General features: G+C 39.3%; 1 protein-coding gene across 5 annotated transcripts in view; it reads right to left on the bottom strand.

Moving 5' to 3' along the window:
- The window catches only part of STAU2 (staufen double-stranded RNA binding protein 2), a 218373-nt gene that overhangs the window by 182827 nt on the left and 12493 nt on the right, over nt 1–23053 (bottom strand). For 2 of the 5 annotated variants that reach the window (XM_045004505.1, XM_045004507.1), the window contains 5 exons: nt 22262–22469; nt 21037–21167; nt 15732–15891; nt 15488–15544; nt 12922–13057 (listed from right to left, as the gene is read on the bottom strand). In XM_045004505.1, coding sequence (XP_044860440.1) covers nt 12922–13057; nt 15488–15544; nt 15732–15891; nt 21037–21167; nt 22262–22460 — 683 coding nt within the window. In that variant the 5' untranslated portion in view covers nt 22461–22469. Of the gene's footprint in view, nt 1–12921; nt 13058–14613; nt 14753–15487; nt 15545–15731; nt 15892–21036; nt 21168–22261; nt 22470–23053 lie in introns of those variants that run through there. The other 3 variants (XM_045004506.1, XM_045004508.1, XM_045004509.1) reach the window with 3 other exon arrangements.

Here is a 23053-nt window from a genome sequence, read left to right as displayed (position 1 = left end):
CGTTGCATATCTCACTGCAGTATCATTTTCTTCCTACATAAGAAATTCACATTGAAAAACCATGGTAGTTGCCAACATGGTGATTAAGTAAATTAAAGGATGAAGTGCCTCACTCATTTAATTCCATATGTTTACTCTGTTAATGTTACATGTAGAAATTAGCTCAATTGTACAACTTAACAGAAAATTATTTACATTATAACTGAAGTAGATAAAGTAAAAAGAGGAAAGTTTACTACAAGTTTTTCCTGCTCATCAGGCCAATGTAAGTTTACATAACTAAAATACACTAGGGTAAATTCTGTTCCCACTTACAGGAATGCAAGCCTACTGATTTCAAGTTGCAGTAATGTGAATGAGAGAAGAGTTTGGCACATCATCTAGTTGGTAGCCTAAGAACTGTAACTTGCACTGCATTGTACCTCCACAACCAATACAATCCAACATCAGTTCTTGCCCTGAATATCTTACTGATTATATCATGAAGAGAGGTTCATAACTCTGAGATACAGCCAGTCCTGTCCATGGGAACTAGAGAGCATCTCATGCTGTCCAGCACTGATTCCACCACCATGTTAAAAAGTAGTACTGATAGGCTCCAAAGGAAGACTCCACTCCTACTTAAAAGAAATTAGTTGCCATTGTTGCACACCTGAAAGGGCACAGAGGAAGGAAAGCTGGAAGGATAATAGTAGAGTCCCTCGGTGCTCTGGTCCTTTTCTATACAGAAATTTAGAAAAGGTGATAATTCCTATGGCTTTTCATGTACAGTACGTAAAAAATTTCTAATTTCTACTTCAATCCTTACAATTTTCAAATTCTAGTAGGCATAGGTCTGGAAGAAAAATATGAAATTGTTGCTGATAACATTTGCAGATGACACACACACACATTACTGGCGTGGCAAATGATGAGAAGAATAGGCCGCTTATACAGAGCAATCTGGATCATTTGATAAACCAGGCACAATGCAACAATGTGATTTAGTACAGCCATATGCAAGGTCATACATCTGGGAACAAAGAATGCAGGGCATAATTCTAGGATAATCAGGGACTATATCCTGAAAAGTATGGTGGAGAACAACAACAACGTTTAACAATAGCCCCCAGTGCCATACTGTGTCTAAAAGGGCTAATATGATCTTGGTTGAAGAAACAGGGGACTATTGAGTAGGTGTAGAGATGTATCTTTAATAACATTGCTAATCTTGAATTAATGCAAGAATTTTTAATGAATTTGTAAACTCAGGGGTTGTACTGTATGACTGGAGAATTGCTAACATAGTTCCTATCTTTAAGAAAGAGGAAAAAAGTGATCCAAGCAACTACAGGCCTGTTAGTTTGACATCTGTAGTATGCAAGGTTTTGGAAAAAATTTTGAAGGAGAAAGTAGATAAGGACATTGAGGTCAATGGTAATTGGGACAAATTACATGGTTTTACAAAAGATAGATCGTGCCAAACCAACCTGATCTCCTTCTTTGAGAAGGTAACAGATTTTTTAGACAAAGGAAACGCAGTGGATCTAAATTTACCTCAATTTCAGTAAAGCATTCAATATGGTTCCACATGGGGAATTATTAGCTAAATTGGAAAAGATGGGGATCGATATGAAAATTGAAAGGTGGATAAGAAACTGGTTAAAGGGGAGACTACAAGTTGTACTGAAAGGTGAACTGTCAGGCTGGAGAGAGGTTACTAGTGGAGTTCCTCAGGGATCGGTTTTGGGACCAATCTTTTTATTACTGACCTTGGCACAAAAAGTGGGAGTGTGCTAATAAAGTCTGCGGATGACACAAAGCTGGGAGGTATTGCCAATACAGAGAAGGACCGGGATATCATACAGGAAGATCTGGATTACCTCGTAAACTGGAGTAATAGTAATAGGATGAAATTTAATAGTGAAAAGTGCAAGGTCATGCATTTAGGGATTAATAACAAGAATTATTGTTATAAGCTGGGGATGCATCAGTTGGAAGTAACAGAGGAGGAGAAGGACCTCGGAGTATTGGTTGATTACAGGATGACTATAAGCCGCCAATGTGATATGGCCGTGAAAAAAGCTAATGCGGTCTTGGGATGCATCAGGCGAGGTATTTCCAGTAGAGATAAGGAGGTTTTAGTACCATTATACAAGGCACTGGTGAGACCTCATCTGGAATACTGTGTGCAGTTCTGGTCTCCCATGTTTAAGAAGGATGAATTCAAACTGGAACAGGTGCAGAGAAGGGCTACTAGGATGATCCGAGGAATGGAAAACCTGTCTTATGAAAGGAGACTCAAAGAGCTTGGCTTGTTTAGCCTAACCAAAAGAAGGCTGAGGGGAGATATGATTGCTCTCTACACATATATCAGGGGAATAAATACTAGGGAGGGAGAGGAATTACTTAAGCTCAGTACCAATGTGGACACAAAAACAAATGCATATAAACTAGCCATCAGGAAGTTTAGACTTGAAATTAAACAAAGGTTTCTACCCATCAGAGGAGTGAAGTTCTGGAACAGCCTTCCAAGGGGATTAGTGGGGGCAAAAGACATATCTGGCTTCAAGACTAAGCTTGATAAGCTTATGGAGGGGATGGTATAATGAGATTGGTCTTTGACTATTAGCAGTAAATATGCCCAATGGCTTGTGATCGGATGTTAGATGGGGCAGGATCCGAGTTACTACAGAGAATTCTTTCCTGTGTGTCTGGCTGGGAAATCTTGCTCACATGCTCAGGGTTTAGCTGATTGAGATATTTGGGGTCAGGAAGGAATTTTCCTCCAGGGCAGTTTTGCAGAGGCCCTGGGAGGTTTTTGCCTTCCTCTGCAGCGTGGGGCACGGGTCACTTGCTGGAAGATTCTCTGCACCTTGAAGTCTTTAAACCATGATTTGAGGACTTCAATGGCTCAGACACAGGTTTGATACAGGAGTGGGTGGGTGAGTTTCTGTAGCCTGCATTGTGCAGGAGATCCGACTAGATGATCATAATGGTCCCTTCTGACCTTGAAGTCTATGATTCTACGATTTAATGTTGACCTACTGGAATCCACCCCATTCAGCAACTCTCCCTTCTGTTTCACCTATATTGTAGCCAGGCCAGATCCATGCTCTCCTGCATTCGTTTTTTTTGTTTGTTTGATTTTTAAAAGAAACATGGGATTTGACATGGCAAAGAGACTCAACCAGGATTGAGAGAGGTCATTGTCTAGAGCTTAACCTGATCTTTGGCCACAAAGGCCTGGAAGTCCACAAGATGAAGGGCTGCAACTGCAATTTTGTAAGCAATCTGATCCAAATGAATCTCAATGCCACAGCTCAGAGCCATGTGCTTTCAGCCAGTCTTTGCTCTAGCAATAGCTACCTCCAACTGTCATTTTGGGGGTTGGAAGAGTAGCTGGGAGCATTCTTGGGGAGGAAATACTTTTTCTCAACTGCCTTCAAGAGGGGAGCAGAGGTCTCAGGTATCTTCCCTACCACCTTGAGCAAATGGTCCAAAATAAGGCAGAAGGACACCACAGTCTACTAAATGGGATTTCCTGGCCTGTGTACCTCTCAGTTGTGAACCTTGACGATAACTGAACTGGCACTAATTCAAAGTCAGCCACCTTAGCCTGATTCTTAAGAAACTGAGGGAAAATCAAATCTCTGCATCCACAGTTACTCTCCTCTTCAATACAGATATATTTGGCATGATCAGAAGAGTCCTATGGTTCATCTGAATCCAAATGGCAGCTTTTTCCTCCCTGATCATGACCTTGCTCCTACATAGGTAACTGATCCTGATGAGTCTACACAGAAGCCTGGAGTACTGACAGTGCTGGGAAAGGTGCTGATACCGGCTGCACAGAAACCTTTCATGCAGGAGGGCGAGGGGCTACCTGAGGCTGTAAAATCTTTCCCTGGGAAACTCTGAAGGGTATTATGGCAGAAGATGTTCAACCCTGGCCCCCTCCTAACGCAGGCCTAATTTACATCCCACCCACTCCCCTGACCTGGATCCTGACTCCACAGAGAGCTCTGTGCAGGATTCTGGGAAGAGGAAGGGACAACGCTGATGGGGCAGTTAACCATACCCCTTCTTCACACACACTGTTCAACCCCAAGTAACTTGACTTTTAAAAAGTGGCTTATGTGCACAAGCAGTAACTACAATATAATTGGAGCTAGTAGTGATCGCTATATTTAGGCTGCATAACACCTCCTATTAAAGATCCTTACAACCTTTCTGTTAGAAGCTCTAACACTTAAACTCTTTGCAGCAGACTTTTGAAATTCAGCATAGGCAAAGCCCTGGAGTTAGAGACATGCCTTTTGCTTTTCCCATGAAATGCCATTCAGATTTTGCTGAGTTACGAACTGTTAAACACTGCCTTTCTCTTGCTTACATCCCTCTGGAAAATTTTGGCAGCCTGCTGACATAAGAACTCAACTTTAACATTCTAAAGCTGAGCCCATGTAACTACCAGAGCAGCAACAGCTCTAGCAGTAACAGCACTGCACTGGGAATGCCTGGATACCACCAGAGCAGCTGCAGCAACAAGGGAGATAGCCAGACAAGGTTTCCCCCATAACACCCAACTGGCACAAGGATTCAGTGTCCCATTCCCCCTAACCTGTTTTGGGGGCACCACATGGCACAGGAACCCCCCACTTCCCTGTGTGTAGTGGGGGAGAGAGATTGACTACCTTCCAGATATAGTACATGGCACCAGCAGTCCACCCCAATCCCAGGATAGCAGCCTTCTCATGCTGTCAGCTAACATAGACAGTCCTGTAGTAGAAATCTGTGCTACAGTGCCAAAGGTTCAGGGTTCAAACCCTGAGAATGATGCCTGCTGGAGGGGTTGTACATAACAGAATTTGTTTTTACCCTTTTCCTTAAAAAACTAGGAAATACATACATTAAAAGAACATTATTTAGGTTGCAAATTCAAACACTGGAAAGTCCATGGAACCTTAATTTGGCACCCTTAGCACATGCATTATAGAACAAGTACTTTAGAAATTTTTACTCTAAGTGACTTAAGAGCCTAAGTCCCAATGAAGTCACTGAGGGATGTCTACAGAATTAAAAAAAACCCACGGCAATGAGTGACAGAGCCCAGGTCAATTGAATCAGACTCATGGGGCTTGGGCTACTGAACTAAAAATAGTAGTGTAGACATTCCCAAATCAGGCTGGGATCCAGACTCTGAGCCCCTCCCCCTTGCTGAGTTTCAGAGGTCGGGCTCCAGCCCAAGTGGGAAAGTCTATACTGATGTTTATAGCCCCGTACTGGAAGCCTGAGTCAGTTGGCTTTCACAATGAATTTTGTGGCCTTTGTTGGTTTAAGTCCTTCCACAGCAGGAGCTGGGTTTTCAGACCCTAATACTTTTCAAAGTAATTTTTTTAGGATTTAATAAACTACAGAAATTAACTGTTATCTATCAAAAATTTTATTACAGAAGTACATAAAGTACTGCCTTTTTCTGACAGACTTAGGCAAATGTTTTCTACAGCTGCCTGTCCTAATCACCATTGTCTAAAGTGATAGCTACTGGCAATAGTAAAGCTCATCACCTGCAGTCTCCCTTGTCACTGTACTCTACGGACAACAATCTTAAGGCAAACAGATGTTTCTGCCGTGTTAAACCACAGGAAATGGACTGACTTTCTCTCTTTTCCTTTCCTAGAAAAAAATACGAGCAAAGAAAAACACTGGCACAGCTGTACTCAACACTTTCCTTATAACAATGTATCTGTGTGGGAGGCATGTGATGACTGCAAATATGGAAACAAATAGGCCAGGGGAATAAAATGTAGTATGCAGAAGAACAACAAAAAATAATTCACTAAAAATCAGAACGTGATTGGATTTTATATTAAATTGTTGCATTATAGGAGACTAGATTACTCAGGGGAATAGCAATGCAATATATAAAAGCCTTCACTACTAGATCACCGGTAAGAATCCTGTCTCGTTTGGTAATGTCCAAATGCCTATGTGAAATGAGTTGGGGATTGCAATCCAATTTCAAGTGAACAAATGTCCACATCACCAAAAATCTCCACAACTGGCATTAATGTCAGATGTCAGGGATTTGAATGGAGTATAATGACTAGGTTGGAATAGACGTGGTGACTAAATTACAGTCTTATTTTTTTTTAAGGAGGTCTTTCCAGGTCAGGGTTGAGGCACAGAAGTGAAAACTCATAGTACTGCTGCCTGTGCTGTACTTTTTCTGTGAATAAACAAAAAACTTTAGTTTCCATTGCTGTTAAGCTGGCACCTTCCACAACATCAGATTCACATTAAAGAGGAAAAATGTTATTGAAGTTATTGCATTACAATCTCATTCATTAATAGGGAAAAAAAACATTGAAGAAACCATTACAAGAGAAAACATTGTAGAAAACCCAACTGCTGTATGGGATGATTATGAAATTATACTATAAGTAATAAAAGCTTATACTGAAGCAAAAAAAGACTTTTGGATAGTGCTTCTGCAGTGAAATCCATACACAGATAATAGATATATTCATACTGCCCTCTCGTGGTCTAAAAGTAATATTTCTAGCTGCATTACTGAATTGTTAATCTGAACCACCTATCTCCTAACTCTCCATGGTTAAGGTCACTATGCCCTCCCTTGACTTTTAGCCCTCTCAAATCCACTTGTCTTCTTGTATAGGATGCAGCCAGTACCACATTGTGGTCTGGCTTGCACTGATACTAGGAGACCAGTGTAATTCTCCTCTCTCCAGAGAGTCAAGGGCATCACCTCCACAACACCTCCAGTTTCTCTTGGCCCATTCAAAAGGTACATACACCCTGTGGTCATTCTAAATCCTTAGCAACTCCATAATTAAAGGTGTATAACCTATTACAATCCAACCCCTAGTAGTTACTCCCACATAGCTTTCTCAGGCCTGGTCTATGCTGAGGGGAGAGAGGGGGAAAAAAATCAATCTAAATTACACAACTTCAGCTATGTGAATAACATAGCTGAAGTTGACATACTTAGACCTACTTACTGTGGTATCTTCACTGCAGTGAGTCGACTGCTGACGCTCCCCCGTCGACTCCGCCTGTGCCTCTTGCGCCAGTGGAATACAGGAGTCGACAGGAGAGCACTTGGGGGTCAATTTATCACGTGTAGACTAGATGCAATAAATCGACCCCCACTGAATTGATCGCTGCCCGCCGATCCGGTGGGTAGTGTAGACATACCCTTAGTTCCTATTAAAATGTCATTGTCTAAAGGGACCAGTAAAAGGATTAAAGTGTCCAGAAAGCATTTTTCAGCATGTTAATAATAAGTAAACAAAAAGGCCTACATAATTATTCAGTAATATCAATGGCATCATTATCATTAACTGTTGTCTCTTCCACAGAATTCATGACACTAACAGGGCCAACATGACATATGAGTGAACATGTATGGTCACAAAAAAACTGCATTTGCTTATACGTGTGTACTGTGGGTGAGACTCATCCTTCTGTGCATACAGCCTAAATAACAGGAATTTAGTAGCAGAACTAAGCTAGGGTTAATTAATGGGATGCTGTGCAGGAGACTCTCCACGATAGCTATTCCTGGTGTAGGTTGGAATAGTTACCACTTTCCTCTTGCACTCACACAGGACTGAACTATTTGTAGATCCAGTGACCCGCACTTCTGTTCCATTCTGCACTGGCCTACTGTCACGGTTGCCGGGCTAGCTGTACCTCTATCCCCTCTATGGCCTCTCTCAGTGCATCTCCTAGGTCTTAGGCTTCATGCCTTTATTTCTCCTGCAGCAGTCTCTCCCACTCTTAGACTGGGTGCTGGCTACAGCATCCATCCAGTTTTAATCTGCACGTTTGACTGTTCAAGCACCTGCAGTTCTTCCATTCAGGAGTTTGTGATTGGTGTACATCATGATCAGGCAGCCTTCTTAAACAAAAGTATTGTTCATTTAGCAGTAGTAACAAAATATTAAAGAGAAAGAATTTTAAAACAAGAAACATATATCCATCTTACCTAAAGCCATACCATACTATGATGTGACTTAAGCAAGCCTAGCTTTGTCCAGACATCCCAGGAGAGTGCCCACATCTCAGTCTAATTCCCCTCCCTGTCTTGAGAGAAAGTCCCTTATTAATTCTTCCAGAGTTCCTTTGTTTAGTATTCATAGGCTTTTTCCTGTCCCGGTCCAAACCAATTTTGTAGGTTGGCTGGAGAGGAGGCAAAATCATGCAAATAGTCCTGCCATTATCCCTTAACAACTCTTAAGTGTTTGCTGAAGGTGGCTTATCTTGTGCCATTCTTTTCCTTCCTGCCTCTTTTTTCCAGATAGTCTCCTGTGAGTTGAATCAGTATCATCATGCACAAAACAATGACTAGGACAACATACAGTATTCATGAATTATTACAGAGCTGCTCCTAATCCATTACTCCTATTCAGGGTTCAATTTGAGTCTCCTTCACGGCATGCAGCAGCCCTCCCCACAGCCACATCAATTTTCCTGAAGGGTTAAAGTGGTACTCATGTAACACAGAAAGCCTGGTGAAGGCCCTCTTAAATGAATGGATTTCACCCAGTGTGTGCTAACTGGGTAACTAAGTGACACTGCATACTCCTTTGTAGGCTTTTTGTGGATACAATGGGTCTGGGTAGATTTATATAGTTTCCTGAAATGCAACCACATTTGAAAACATGCCTTGTAGCATTTCATCACTCTATTCTTCTGTCCTTATTTTCCTCTACTTACATTTATATAATTTCCACAGAATAAATTAAGATGATTGAATGTTAAGGTTGCACTGCTAAGCATTCAAAAGTCTGACGATGTCAAAATTAAGTATACATTAGGATACAGTCTTTAACTGCAGGATCATGTGAGACACATCCTTTTAATATTTTTTCATTCTTACACTGTAAAATTTTAATGCTACAGCAGATTTAATTTATTTTACACAATACAATCTTTTCTAATTAAATCTACTAGCAAGTGGGGGAGGCAGGACTGTGCTTCCACCCTGCTGCTTTAGAGATGGCATTGCAAGTGGCATTATCCAGGAGCAGTCCATAAATTCAGGGAAGCAGGGGAGTGTGGTGATGGCGGAGGGAGACAGATGGACAAGGAGGAAGGCTCCCAGCACCCTTCTCCATCTACTGTACCTATACAGAGGCAGCAACAATATGCCCCTTAGTCTGTAGTATGTGATGTAAATACAGGAGGAAGTAGTCCCAAGGGAAGTAGATGAAAATGCAAAGTGTAGGCAAATCTGTCAAAGGTGCATGTTAAATGAAATTTATCCCATGGATATCACCACCTCGTGTGACATACACTCATAAGGCAGTCCCATCACATGGAATTCTTCATAACTGAACTAGTGCTGCTTTAATTATTTTCATTTTTATCCTTGTATCCGCTCATTGTTTTGCTTTTTCTTTGTTTCTAAACTTCACAAGTGTTTTTAATTTCCAAAGGTTTCTTTTAAGGCTTTCAAGCTCCTTGTATTGTGGTGAGACAGTTAAGGAATGTTATGTTATAAGCAAATCATTTAGGGATTCTTCCAAAGGAAGGGGGGAGGGGTGTACTCTGTGATCCCTTTGACAAGGGTTTGCAGTATTACAACATCAAAAGTGGGTGTTCAGTTTCCAGTGGCTTTTATTTCTTGACTAAAAGCATGTGGTTTGGGTGCATTTGTAAGATATCACATCTCTTTTGTCATTTTACAGACTCCCTGTCATTGAAAATACTGGAACACAATTAAACTTCAAGGAGGATTCTTTTCAACTCTAACTGAAGACAACACATTATAATATTAAAAGGTAATCAAACGGAGACATACTCATGGGGGAAACTGGACAGCCTATGTAGCTGGAACTCAGTCAGATCTTGTTTTATTTTTCACAGCTTTCATTTGATTGAACAATTATGTTTTTGATTTTTTTTTTTTAAGTCTGTAAATGAACGGAGTGCTCATGAAAGTGAAGCACTGGCAGGAGAGAGACATGGCATGACTAGGTGTATAGAAGTTTCATCATACAGCTCTGCCAATGTTCCTCAGTCCTGACCTGCTATTCCAGCCCTTGGTCTTTTCTGTACAGTTTGCCAGTTCTGCTGAATTGTAGCAAATAATATGGGGGGAGAAATTTGCAATGTTGACAAATGGAACCTAGGATAAGATCCAAATCTTCAAATTCATTCACACTTTTACCTCACGCAGAGCACTCACAAGCACACTGCATTGAGGTGCTCATAAAAATTCACTTACATATAGCCACATTCTCTTTATACACATCATTAACATTTCTTGCCAGACATAAAAAGAAGCATGCTAATTTTTTGGCCATGAGCAACCTTTGTCAAGGTAACTCACAAAACAACAATTGGGTCTTCAAGTATCTTTAATGTACAAAGGAGACAAGTGTTTGAGCAGATTTCATGTCTGCTAACAATGTGAGTGAAATAGAGTAATCTTAATTCTGTTGCCTAAAGAGCATTTTCTTAAACGTAAGCTGTAAACTTCATGCTGCAAAATCCCCAAGAACTTTGTGAGAGTTAATTTGTTTGTAAGAAAGAAAATTAATCTGAGGAACAAGAAACTTATTCCTGAAAGCATAAGAGCTTATTTTCCTTCAGTTAAAGTTTGTAAAGCTCTCTGGAATCCGTTCAGATAAAAGGAGCTATATAAATGCAAGGTTATCATCACTGTTTGTTTTGTATACAACATATATTGCTTCCTCCTTGTTCTGGTGTGTGGGTGTAGTAATTTGCAGCTGACCCACAGCAAATTATTAACCATCTCTCCCCTATGCTGGTGCAGCTACTCTGCCCAGTAAGCAGAGGGAGAGGTGGAGCAAAGGCTCCACCTAATTCCCATCTCTCCCTGCCCATCAGCTCTGAGGAAGAAGTAAGCAACCAAGTAGCCCTAGTTATTCCTACACACCTGGAACATCCAAGGTCCAGGTAGCCCACGTATGGAGGGTTCTTACACTGTACAGGCACGCAGTCTTAATCAATCTAGCCCAAAGAAAACTGTGCTTAAACAGAGGTTTACCCCTTCACAGCCCATCTTTTCCTCTTATGTGCAACAGTCAAATTCTGTGGTCCAATTTCCACTGAAGTCACTAGGAGTTTTGCCTAAGTAAGGACTGCAGGATTGTCAGAGGCTGAAGGTTTATTACTCATTTGCTCATAACAGTTAATTTTACAGAAATGGCATGTCATCACAAATCCAGGATTATGATTTCACAGCAGGTGCCAAAAGAAGGAACGTGGGGCTCCAAGGGGAGAAGTCCTAAGACAAACAAAATATCTAAATGGCAAAGTCAAATAAAGTGTGTGCAAAGGTGTTTTTCTGAAAGCAAGAAAGTCCCTCTTTGAAATATCATGGGGTCAATCGCAGATTTATTTCAAAAATTTGAATTAGGATAAATGCTTCCTGAATGAAGTCTGAGACATTTTACTGAGTCTACTAAGTAGAGAAATAAAACTACTTTATGCAACACTTTTTATAAAGTAATAACAGTAAAAATTGTTGTGGGCTGTGCATGAGGGGTCTTCAGTACACTACACCAGAAGGGAATACTTTACAATTCCACATTCTAGATTTTTTTTCCTACATTAAACTTTTTTCCTAGTCTAGATAATTTTTTTGTCAGCCAAGTAATTTCTATTGATATTTCTAGTAATTATAGGAGTCCTAAAATACTGAGCAAAACTCTTAATAAAAATGCTAATTTCAGCCAACACAGCCATTTAGTAAAAGCAGGCCATGCTACAATACAGTGTATCCAAGCAGTGACTGAGAGAGTGACAGAGGCAATACACTCAACCAAGTGCTTTGTATCAGTGTAGAGAGAGTTCCTTTGGACAAGTCGGGAGTGTTAACCAAACCTTCAACCCTGTTTATTCATAACGAGAGTTGGTATGATTCAATTCTTTTGCGGTAAAGAAGATAAAAGAGGAACAGGGACTCTTTGCATCTGAGGTCCAGCCCAACCCCAGAAAAAATCTTTAAGTTTAGCTCTAAGCACTAACTCCTTAAGTCTCTTAGGTGACCAAATTATATCCAAGCTACATTTAATTCAGGATAAAATAGTATAGTTTGCAAACGAGTTACACCTGCTTTGCAGCAGATCAGAACAAGGACCAGTCATGAAAATACTTAGAAAAGCTACAATACTTCCTAGTAAATGTTAAGGCTTTGTCAGACAAGGAACTATTAGGATGCTCACTTGACAAAGCTGCCACCCATTTAACTTTTACAAGTCTCTTAAGAGTGGACAGAATAGCTCAAAATGGAAAACTATTATTCTGAAATAATGGCTGCTTAGAGGTCCCTCCTATCATTAGCAGCAATTACTCCATACAAGGGCGGATTAGGTTGGAGGTTTTTAAAATGTGGAATAACATTTTTATTAATTAATCAAAAGTTATCAGGTAGCAACATTTGTGAATTAAAGAACTGAATTACTTGTGCTTGAAGAAAGCTGTAAACATCTATTGGAGACGGGAGGACAGCTCCACAGCATGCTAATTTTCTAGATGGATCCCTCCCAAACTTACCCTCCTCCAAGAGAAAAGGGAGTTTGTAGCTTTCAAAGCAATCCTGAAACAGCTAAAATATCAGCAATGAAAAGCAACACCTTTATGGAGAGTTAATCTGACTCATGTCTCTCTTGTACAGACTGAGTTCTAATTCCAATCAATATTTAATAATAATCAAAACAAATTTTACACGTCTTCATCCCTAGGCACTCTGATATCCTTAGGCATCTGTCATTTTAAACATGTATTGCTCACCAATTTATGAGCGTTTCTAAGCTGCACTACACAACCACTCTTTGGTAAGAATTTTATTTTATTTTACATTGCAGCAGTCTATAAAGTTTAAAGAAACTTAGCATTTGTTTAAGCAATGGAGAAGGAATAGCGAATAACAGAAAACATACAAACCTCTGATTGTACATGCCCCGGAAGTTGTAATTTGCTCTATAGTTTGGGATTGGCTTTGGATCTAGTGGCCTGTAGATGGCAGGCTCTCCTCTTTTCATAGCCAGACCATTCAGCTCCACTGTTGGAGTTATACTGCCTGTAAAAAATAAGACCACATGTAAGACTCTTCAACAGTAAAGCATGTTAAAACCATACATACAGTGTTGGTGAGGGAAGGGGTGGGGCGGGGGGAAGAAAGGCTGTAAAACAGATGTTGATTTTCCTACTAAACTAAAAAAGCAGTGACTAAAAAGTTGCATCAAATTCCAGTATAAAATGGGGGTACAGATCCAATTTTAATCACCTAACGTAAACGAGCACTTAAATTGACATCTACATGTATTCTCTTGGAATTTGGGCAGACAACTCTGCCCAAATGAGATTACTATGATTAGACTGGTTAGTCAGCTTTGAACAATCTCAAGAATGACTTTAAAATACTATGAAACTTTTTGAAATTAGTACAGGTAAAAGAATCACGTCTCTTTCCACTGGATGCCGTTAAATAAAATGATGAAAACCAAAAATCTCTTATACAAAAAGTTTACAGCTAATGAAACAAGATAGCAGTAGCATAGATTACTGTAGTCATTTAATAACAATTTGATAGAAGTCAGAACTAAATGATTTAGTTTCAAGAGATGAGAGGTTAAACCTCTGACTAAAATTAAAATTAAAAACTTAAATTTTAATAACTTATGAACTGGAGACTAAATTCATTAAAATTTAGTGCTACTACAGCCACCTCCTGGCCAAAGAGTGCAAAATAGTAAACAAACAACTACCTTTGTGTGTGTAATTATTCTCCAAAATGTCAAATATGAGACTGCAATAATCATAAAATCCCTTATTTAAAAAGCAAAACCATTAGAAGAGTCAAATCATTTAATATAACTGCCTGGTTATTTACTTCAGGGGAAATCTAACTGGCAAATTATAAACCAAAGTGTGTCCCACTTCTACTGCGAGAAGAAAAATCCAAACTGAGTTTAAATTATAATCAGATGTGTGCATTAATCCAGCCCAGAACAATAATAATTATTATAATAGTAAACCAGTTATTCAGGTTTTATGTGCCAGTGCTGCAGGTTTTATGCAGTACTCAGGCTAAACTACCATTAACCACAATTTTGAGTTTTTCCTCAAATGAAGGCCTGCAAGAACTGCAGAATTGGACTTCACGGGACTATGAATTCAGCTTTTGAATTTTATTCACGGGACTATGAATTCAGCTTTATGAATTTTCACAATAAAAATAGTCACTAGATCAGAAGATACCTGTGCTTTGAAAGAAAAGGTCTTAAAGAAAGATGACAGCGTCATATGAATGCCTGTATACTCAATCAATTTTTCAGCTTTAAGGGAAATTCTTATTACAGGCAGTCCTCGGACTTACGACACTATTAGTTCCTGAAAATTGTGTCGTAAGTCAAAACGTAACTCAGAACCGCAATCCGGTCCACTGAGGACCGAACGTCATAAAGTTGAAACCAACTGTCATAAGTCAAATCAGGGTATCAATTTAGAAACGTCGTAAGTGCCGTTTGTCGTAAGTCGAACGTCGTAAAATCGAGGACTCCCTGTATTATTTTTTCTGTTATATAGTTTTCAATTAAAAATATAAAAAGAGGGCTAGTCCAAAACTCCTATCACCTGTATAACATGCTGCCATGCCAAGAGACAAATCCAAGGCCCTTCTTCCTCAGAGTCCTGCACCTTCTTCCACTGAACTAAACAGCAGAAGTCCCATTGACTTCAGCAGAAACAGGATCAAGCCCCAAGCCAGCAGGGTCTGGAAGAGTTATAGGAGTAATATTCTCAGCCCTTAGGGAGTGGAAGATGGGAAAGAAAACCCTACATCATTCACAAACAATCCCTTCTAGACAAGGCTCAGGCCACTATTGATGGGATCTGGAGAAAGGTTTGTCCAGCCCTTCTCAGTCAGACAGAGCCTTAGTGCAAAGTAAATCCTTCAGAAAGTGGTTGAGAGAAAGTAATGAGGAAAAATTGTAAAACAAATAAAGGGATCTTTTTAGATTTCATTAATTACTTTTTTATCAGACAAGAATAAGTCATTGAGATGTGACTGAGATTCATAAGCACTGAGGGATGCATTTCCTGTGTCTGTATTTTATTTTCTCATGTACACCAGAATATGTTGCATGCAGTGTGCAACATGCCAGTAACATCTCCAGATGAAGGTCACATAACTCCACAAATGTCCTTCTGATTAACTGAATAATAGAAGTATGCAGAACTAGCTGGAAGAAATAATTTAGGTTGCTACAAAGGAAAATGTATTAGGCAGGGAATTATATACTGAAGTTTCCATGCCAAATTCTGCCCTGATTTCTACTCTCACCTTCAGTGGCATTGTATATGAAGTAAGTCAGGTAGAATTTGGCCCTTTCCCTGAAAAGCCAGTTTGCCAGCTTCAATATTCTTACTAATGTAAAAATGGTCAGTTCAATCTTGTTACTTTTGTGCTTGGTTACTGTTGACCACATAAACTGGCTTGTACCTTTACCTTCAGAGGTGAGTCTTGCAGAAGTAAATGTATTCACGTGCAGTTCAACAGCTTCTGCTACAGCAGATAAAAAAAATTACCATGCATACTCACTGTAAGGTTCTTAATTATATTTTACCTTATCTTCCAGCTCTACTTATGCCTACTTTAAAATACTCTATAAACCTCTATAAAACATCTAAACCTGCTGTTCCATGACAAACAAGAAGATTCATTATTTGGAGGGAACGAATAGGCAACATACCTGGGTTATTATTAATGTTATTTTTGGGTGGTCTGGGAGTTGGTTTGGGAAGGTTTGTTTTGTTCAAAGCTTTGCTAGCAGCAGCATGTTGAGCCTTTTTAATACTGCTCCCTTCCGCTTCCCATGTCTGCTCTCCAAGATTCAGCTGCACTGTGAACATCTTCAAAAATATAAAGAACAGGTAAATAATGGCAAGACTGTCACCAAGGTGAGTTAGAACAATATATGTGAAACACTACCCAGATGGAGAGGAACTGGGTTTCGTTATTTGTTGTGATACTTTGGGCCAAATTCTGCTCTCAGATGTATGTATAGGGTCCCATTGAAGTCACTAGGCAACATGTAAAAATAAATCACACAGTAACTAAAGTGTATCAGCCTGATATTCTTGGAGGGATATAAAAATTAAATTTAAGAACCTGATTCTTCAGTCTTGCATCTGTGTGGTCACTTACACGAGTGAGAAGTGGGTATGAAAGGTTACCAAATGAAAATAGTATAATTTTATACCCATTTTGTATGGGTGTAAATGACTATAAAGCTTCAAGAGAGTAGAGAATCAGGCCTTAAGATTTTTACCCAATGAGAGTCATACAATTTTTTTTCTAACTCAATTTTTCTTCAAAAACATAAAGCACATACACACAAAGCAAAAGCCCTGGAAACCAAGGGATCTGTTCAAGAGTATAAAGTATAAAAAAATTGTGTTGTCTTAAATTAATTTTGTCTCTTTAACATGAGCTCTATAATGCAGATTCGGAACTGAAAAAAAAACTCAGATTTAACAAAGTTGGCTATTGACTCAACTCTAAAAACTTAAAAATCAATAGCAAAGAACAATCTTGAGCAAACAATTAATCACAGAGTAATAACCAAGCATGAAAAAGAAATCCTAAAATGTATTTTAAATATTAGGAAGTATCTCTATCATAAGCATATAATAATTGTGCCATTTACATTTATGCAGTTTAAATTGAAAATGCAGCTTTCTCGTAACACTCCACAAGGGAGGGTAAAAAAACAAATGAATTCGTTTTCTTTCAAACATCCAAGTACTTGAAAAAGTATTAATCCAGATTCTAATCTCACATGCACATGGTACATTACAGCTTGCCTTGACAAACATACTGCTATACGTTCTGAAGATCCACAGAAATATATAAACAAGACTAAAAGGTGAAATTAAATGTTTTATTTAGTTGTTCTGTCCTTCTGGGTATTTTTGTTTTAAAGTGAGTTAAACTTGCTAGATCAAGAGCCACAAATTCAGAGTTGGGTGCAACAAGATGAGCTCAAAATGTGCATGCACATGCCACACCCACAAAGTATTTGCATATGAACATGCAAACTGGGTAACTGTCTGCTTAAAAACTAGCTCTATATTGCATGTGCCTGTACAAATGCATATTGAATTTGTGAACACATCTCTTTCTCTTAAGCTGAGCTTTGAAAATCTGGCCATGTATGTCCCTGAGAATTTTAGCCCAGGTCCCAGTATTACAGTTCACATCACCAATTAACGCCTCATTTATCTCAGGGTATGTCTATACTCCCCGCTGGATCGTGTCTAGATGTGATAAATCGTCCCCCAAAGCGCTCTCCCGTCGACTCCTGTACTCCACCGGCACGAGAGGCGCAGGCGGAGTTGACAGGGGAGCGTCAGCAGTCGACTCACCACAGTGAGTAGATCTAAGTGCACCTCTACCCCGATATAATGTGACCTGATATAACACAAATTTGGATACAACACGGTAAAGCAGTGCTCCGGGCAGGGCATGGCTGCGCACTCTGGTGGATCGAAGCAAGTTCGATATAACGCAGTTTCACCTGTAACGAGGTAAGAATTTTTTGGCTCCTGAGGACAGCGTTATATCGGGGTAGAGTTGTACGTCCACTTCAGCTATGTTATTCACGTAGCTGAAGTTGAGTAACTTAGATTGATCTCCCCCAGTGTAGACCAGTTCTCAGTTATACTCACAACTGCTTGGGAAAAAAAGGAAAAACATTCTTCATTAACTTGAATTCTATCAAATACAGATAATATCAGAGTACTAACCTAGGCATGAAACCTTGATATGTTTATTTTAAGATACTAGCTATTCAATCAATGAACAAATTGTTTACATAAATTATTGCCAATAGAACTGAAATCTTATTTCTGGATCAAGAGTTAAAATATTTGTATTATACAAGCATGCATCAATGTAATGTTTCTGTGGAAGAAGCAGATTCTCACATTTCTATGAAAACATGATTGGTAAAGGTCTTCTATCTAATCTATATATCCATCTCATCTCTCTCTCTAGCACAGAGTGTTAAGATACAAGAATTCAAGATAATAAATAAATACTAAATAATAATAATAATTATAGTATGCTCAGTTGATTTCCATAGCTACAGAATTGACTTTCTCACTCAGTATGTTTTAGCATATCTGATAGAAGTCTCCTGCAAAGAATGAGAAAGAGGTGGAAATTTAATTAAAGAGATCAAATTGGCCAAAAACATTAAAAAAAAAAGTCTCAAATAATCAATTAAAGGCTTGGCGACTGGAGGTCCCAGAAGCCCAACGCTTTGCTATGGTTGATATGCATTCTGGATAATTTCGGAGGACGTTTTTATTCCTTATATCTACCTTAATTACATTATGGCAAAACCTAGAAATGCAACACTTGCCATGATTTGTGTCCTTTCACTCCACTTCTCTTTCCTCTGTACGAAGAGCTTTTTCTTCTCCTTCCTGATCCTGCAACATGCTGAGTCCCTCAACTCCCTCCCATTCCTTTGCACTCCTGTCTAATCTGTTTCCCCTCACCCTTTTTTTTAAAAATTAGTTTATCTCCTAAAACCCACTGACATGGAAACACAGAAATGGTGGCCAATCTGACAACCCAACTGAGAACAATACTCTCCAAAGACACAGTTCAGGCTCCTGCAGGGTCTCTGGCTTGCCTATGCTCAAGAATGTGTGTATAGAGGGCAGAGTTTCCACTCACATACTAATCAGACCCACTAGAGGGGCAACCTCTAGCAACTGTAACTTACTGCAGGTGAGTTCCTCCTTTCTGTGGAGCACCACTGTTATTTGCCTCTTTACATTTGATCACAGCTGTTAACACTTACTTGCCAGAAAAAGAAAACCAGAATAGGAAGAAAAGGAAAACACAGAGTTTACTGGCACCGATGTCTGTCATACAGACTGCCTGCATTACAGTAGAGGTCTCTGAAATTTATGAAAACCACTAGAGAAGGGAGCAAAATATATGCAACAGGAAAGTAGCCCTTGGCACACTGTGTCCAGGCAGTCACATGGGAGAGAGCAGCAGCAGTTCGTGCCTTTACGGTGTAAGTTTTTTTGGACAGAGATTTTGCTTTGTTTAGCATGTTTTAGCGGTTGTAGAGCACCATGTTCAGTAACAGAAATAAACACACAACAGCTACTATAACAATATCATAATAACTTCTATGTAAATGTTTTCTGTGGGCCAAAGCATTGCAACTATGTCTGATCTTATTAACGTCACTCTTGTTCTTCCTCACACTCATCTCTTCTTTGTTACTTATTGGATCATTTCTAAATTAGACTAAGATTTTCTGGGCAGGGACCTAGCCTTTTTATAACCATACGTCCTGTAAAGCACCTGGCACCCTTTTGGGGACTGTAAACATAATTAATAATTATAATAAAATATACATGTAACAGTGAACAGAGCTAAGCATCAAGAAAAAGTTGTACACTTGCCTATTTGCTCAGATGAGCTTCTAAAACTCAGTTTCCTAGATCTATATAGGAAGCATCCAACAATTTTAAGACAGGACCCAAATTAGGAAACCCCACAAAAGCACTGCTGACAAAAGTCAGAAATCTAATAGAGGCCCAAGGTATTTCATTGGCAGTAATTTTCACACAGATGATAAAACGTACATATCTGCATTAAAACCAAAGTGAACTATTCTGCATCCTGCTGTGTTTCCAACATGCAGAAGTGAGATTATAAATCTAAGGTAACACAAATCCCTTGATTATTGATGAATGTTCAGGGAAGGTACAGGCAAAATGAACCTTCCTGTATGCACTAACATTTCATAGATTTCTATGGCATAGTCACTGAACAATGGTAACATAAGTAAATAGGAGAACCAGCAGTGGAAGGGTTAATGAAATAATCATTGCATGTAACCTGAGAAAAATAGAGCCAAAAGCCCAATCCTGCAAGGTCCTGGGCATCTTGGTAAGCATGGAATACTTTCATCTCCCACTGATTTTGATAGAACCTTGCGCTGTCATGAACCTTGTGCTGTCATTTACCCCAGTGCAAACTGGGTGCAAAACACTGCCAAACCAGAACGGTAGTGTTTTACTCCCACTTTGCACTGGTTACATTGCAAGGTGCAGCATCAGGAGGGCACATACAGAACTTTTCAGGAGAGGCCAAGCAACTTGCAGAAGGTTGGAGGTTATTAATAAGAACTTTGCTCAGCTGCTCTGCTCTGAAGATGCAGAAGGTTCTCAAATATAAAATTTCATTTTTGCTTCCTCAAGATGAATTTTTTAGTCATCTTTCTTGTGAGTCTGCCCTAAGGAGGGAAGAAATTTGAAAACTTTCATGTAAATATGCTCCTTTAGGTCCACTGCCATCTGAAACCACGGACATGTTCTCACAGATCACAGTTGACTATCAAAACAGGATCTGAGACTAGACAAGGACGCTAAGTACTTTAACACCACTGTGAGCCTTACAGACCCACTGTCACTGTGGGCTACACAGGGTTTAAAGGAAAATACTGTATACTTTGTGCTTTAAAACACAAATATAATCAGAAGATTTGCTATCCATATAACCAACTTTATGTAGACTAAATAAAACTGATTAACACAAAACAAAATGGGAAAAGACTAGCCCAGCAGTCTGTTAGCAGTGGATCTACACTGCCATGAAAGGGATCCATGTGCAATTCTCAGAAGCAGACTGCTAGGGTCCTGGAGGGGAAGGAGTGCTTTGTGCAGCTCAGCAGCAAACCAGGCCATGAATGATAAAGAAAGGGTGTTGATGGACTCCGAAGAGACCTTTAAGAGAAAAAGATGAAGGCCAAGAAGTATGATCTCAAGGGTCAGAGGATAAGTATGGCAGAAGGCGATGATGAAAAGATTCTCAGGGCTCCAAGAGCGACACAGAAGAACTTCCTAAAAAGCATAACAAAAACAAAGCAAAACAAAACCCCAACACTATAAACTTGATTGTGTTTGACAAGTTATCTGTTCATAACTTAAGGTATGCCTCATAACCTGGAACTGTAACCTTACCTTGGCATGAGCAGGCCCTCTTTCATTCAGAAGCTTATACAGGGGTTGAACTCTATTGAAACGGGCTAACTCATTTACCAGACACATTGGAGTTTTCTCTTTGGGGTTTGCCATGTTATCTTGGAGAGGAGCTGTAAATAAAGAGTCTGTAAAGTTTTTGTGGAGAAATGTATTCTTCACAACTTTGCAAAACTTTGCAAAAGAAGTGGTATGTTTAAAAAAGAAAAATACTTTGGCTAAAAAAACCTCATAATACGCTAAAAATATGAGATTGTGTTAATGCCAACAAAACTGCACTTTGATAATACAATGTTTAAATACTATTTACACATTTTTAATTTGAGAACATGTATTTTATTGTGACCATTTCAATTACTTGTAATACAAAAAATCTTTCTAATAAGGAAGACAGTGTAAATGAACGTTTATATATTTTAACTTGTATGTTATACCATGTCCCTGAAAATTCCATTCTGCTCTGTATTCATTATTGGAGTTAATTGTTCTTTCAGTGTAATTTCTAAACACTTCACAGAAGACAAACAACTGATGAACACCTGTGGTCCCACACTTGTTTCCCCTCATTCTTCCTAGCATTCTTTCAGACCTCTACGCTATTACTAGTGTCTCTGTGGGTATCTCCCCAACTTCGTTCTTTCAACAATTTTGCAGATTCTGTTGTGTTCCTAAACCCAGATTGTTTATGTACTATATGTTTCTTTAAGGTCTTTATCCTCCTGTTATTTCTTTCTTTCATCTTTGTATCTATCCCCAACACAAACTTGCCCTGTTAACTTACTTTGGGGTAACACTTTACTGTATTTTCTACCCAATTGAGAACAAGAACTACAGCAGTTATTAGGCTATAAAGGAAATGCCATTTTCTGCTAAATAGACTGAAGACATTTTGTTCTAGGGAAGGAAAATGCACTTAGATAACTTCCTGCTGTACTAAAACTTCATTATAAAAGATTCACGTAGGATGTGGCAGAATAGTTTGTTTTTTTCTGGGCTTCCATATCTCTTAACAATGCTCTATCATAAATCAGAATTAAACTAAAGAAACTAAATTCTGTAAACAGCATTAGAAACCAAAACATTTTTCTACAGAGATTTGTTTCTTTAGTTCTATTTTCTTTAGGACCTCATCCATTTATATTAAAAACTTATCAAGTGGATTCCCTTGCAAAATAAAATAAGTATTCTAAGCAAAACATCGCCTTACCTGGTGAGTTGCTAGAAGGTGCAGAATCCACAAGACCAGCTGTTGGACTGTTACAGCTGGCAACTGATTCTGAAATGGATCCATTCATTGAGGCCTGCAGACCCAATGAACTTGCATTTGTTACTGATGGGGATAGCACCGGAGGGGGAAGGGTAGGTCCAGAGAGGTTTGCTGCAGTCTGCATTTTAACTTGTGCCATTGTCTATCACTGCAATAAACAAAGATTTATAAGCAGAGTGCCTTCAGATTTTTGAAAGCCAAAATGAAAGTATTGATAGGAATACTACTTTACATTACTTTCATGCAAGGCTTTTCGCAAACATTAATGAATGAAGCCTCACAACACCCCTGTGAAGAAGGGAAGAATTACTATCCCCGTTTTACAGATAAGGAAACTGGGGCACAGAGAGGCTAAGTGACTTACACAAAGCCATATAGCAAGACTATACCAGAGCCACGAATACAATCCAAGTTTCCTGGGAGAAACGGGGGGCAACGAGTAGGGGGAGGGAACGGAACAGACAGATAGCTGGATGGGATGTAGTCCCTTCACTTCCCCGTCCTCTCTGCTGGGATGGAGAATGGCAGAGCTCATCAATGGCCATGGGAGAGGGGGAAAAGTTCCACATTACAACCCCCACTACGGTATAGCGAGCATCTAAGCTGAGAAGTGGGATGAGGGAGATGTCTCTACTCTCCAGGCAGGGAGCACTCCCACGCACATCCACACAGGTTGCAAGGAGAAAATACTAGTGCATGTTCTGTGTTGTTATCATTCCTATGCACACTTTA

This window comes from Mauremys mutica, chromosome 2 (assembly GCF_020497125.1).
Source record: "Mauremys mutica isolate MM-2020 ecotype Southern chromosome 2, ASM2049712v1, whole genome shotgun sequence".
NCBI classification, from domain to species: Eukaryota; Metazoa; Chordata; order Testudines; family Geoemydidae; genus Mauremys; species Mauremys mutica.
Note: the sequence above shows the minus strand (reverse complement) of the source record. Positions and strands in the feature narration are given on the sequence as shown.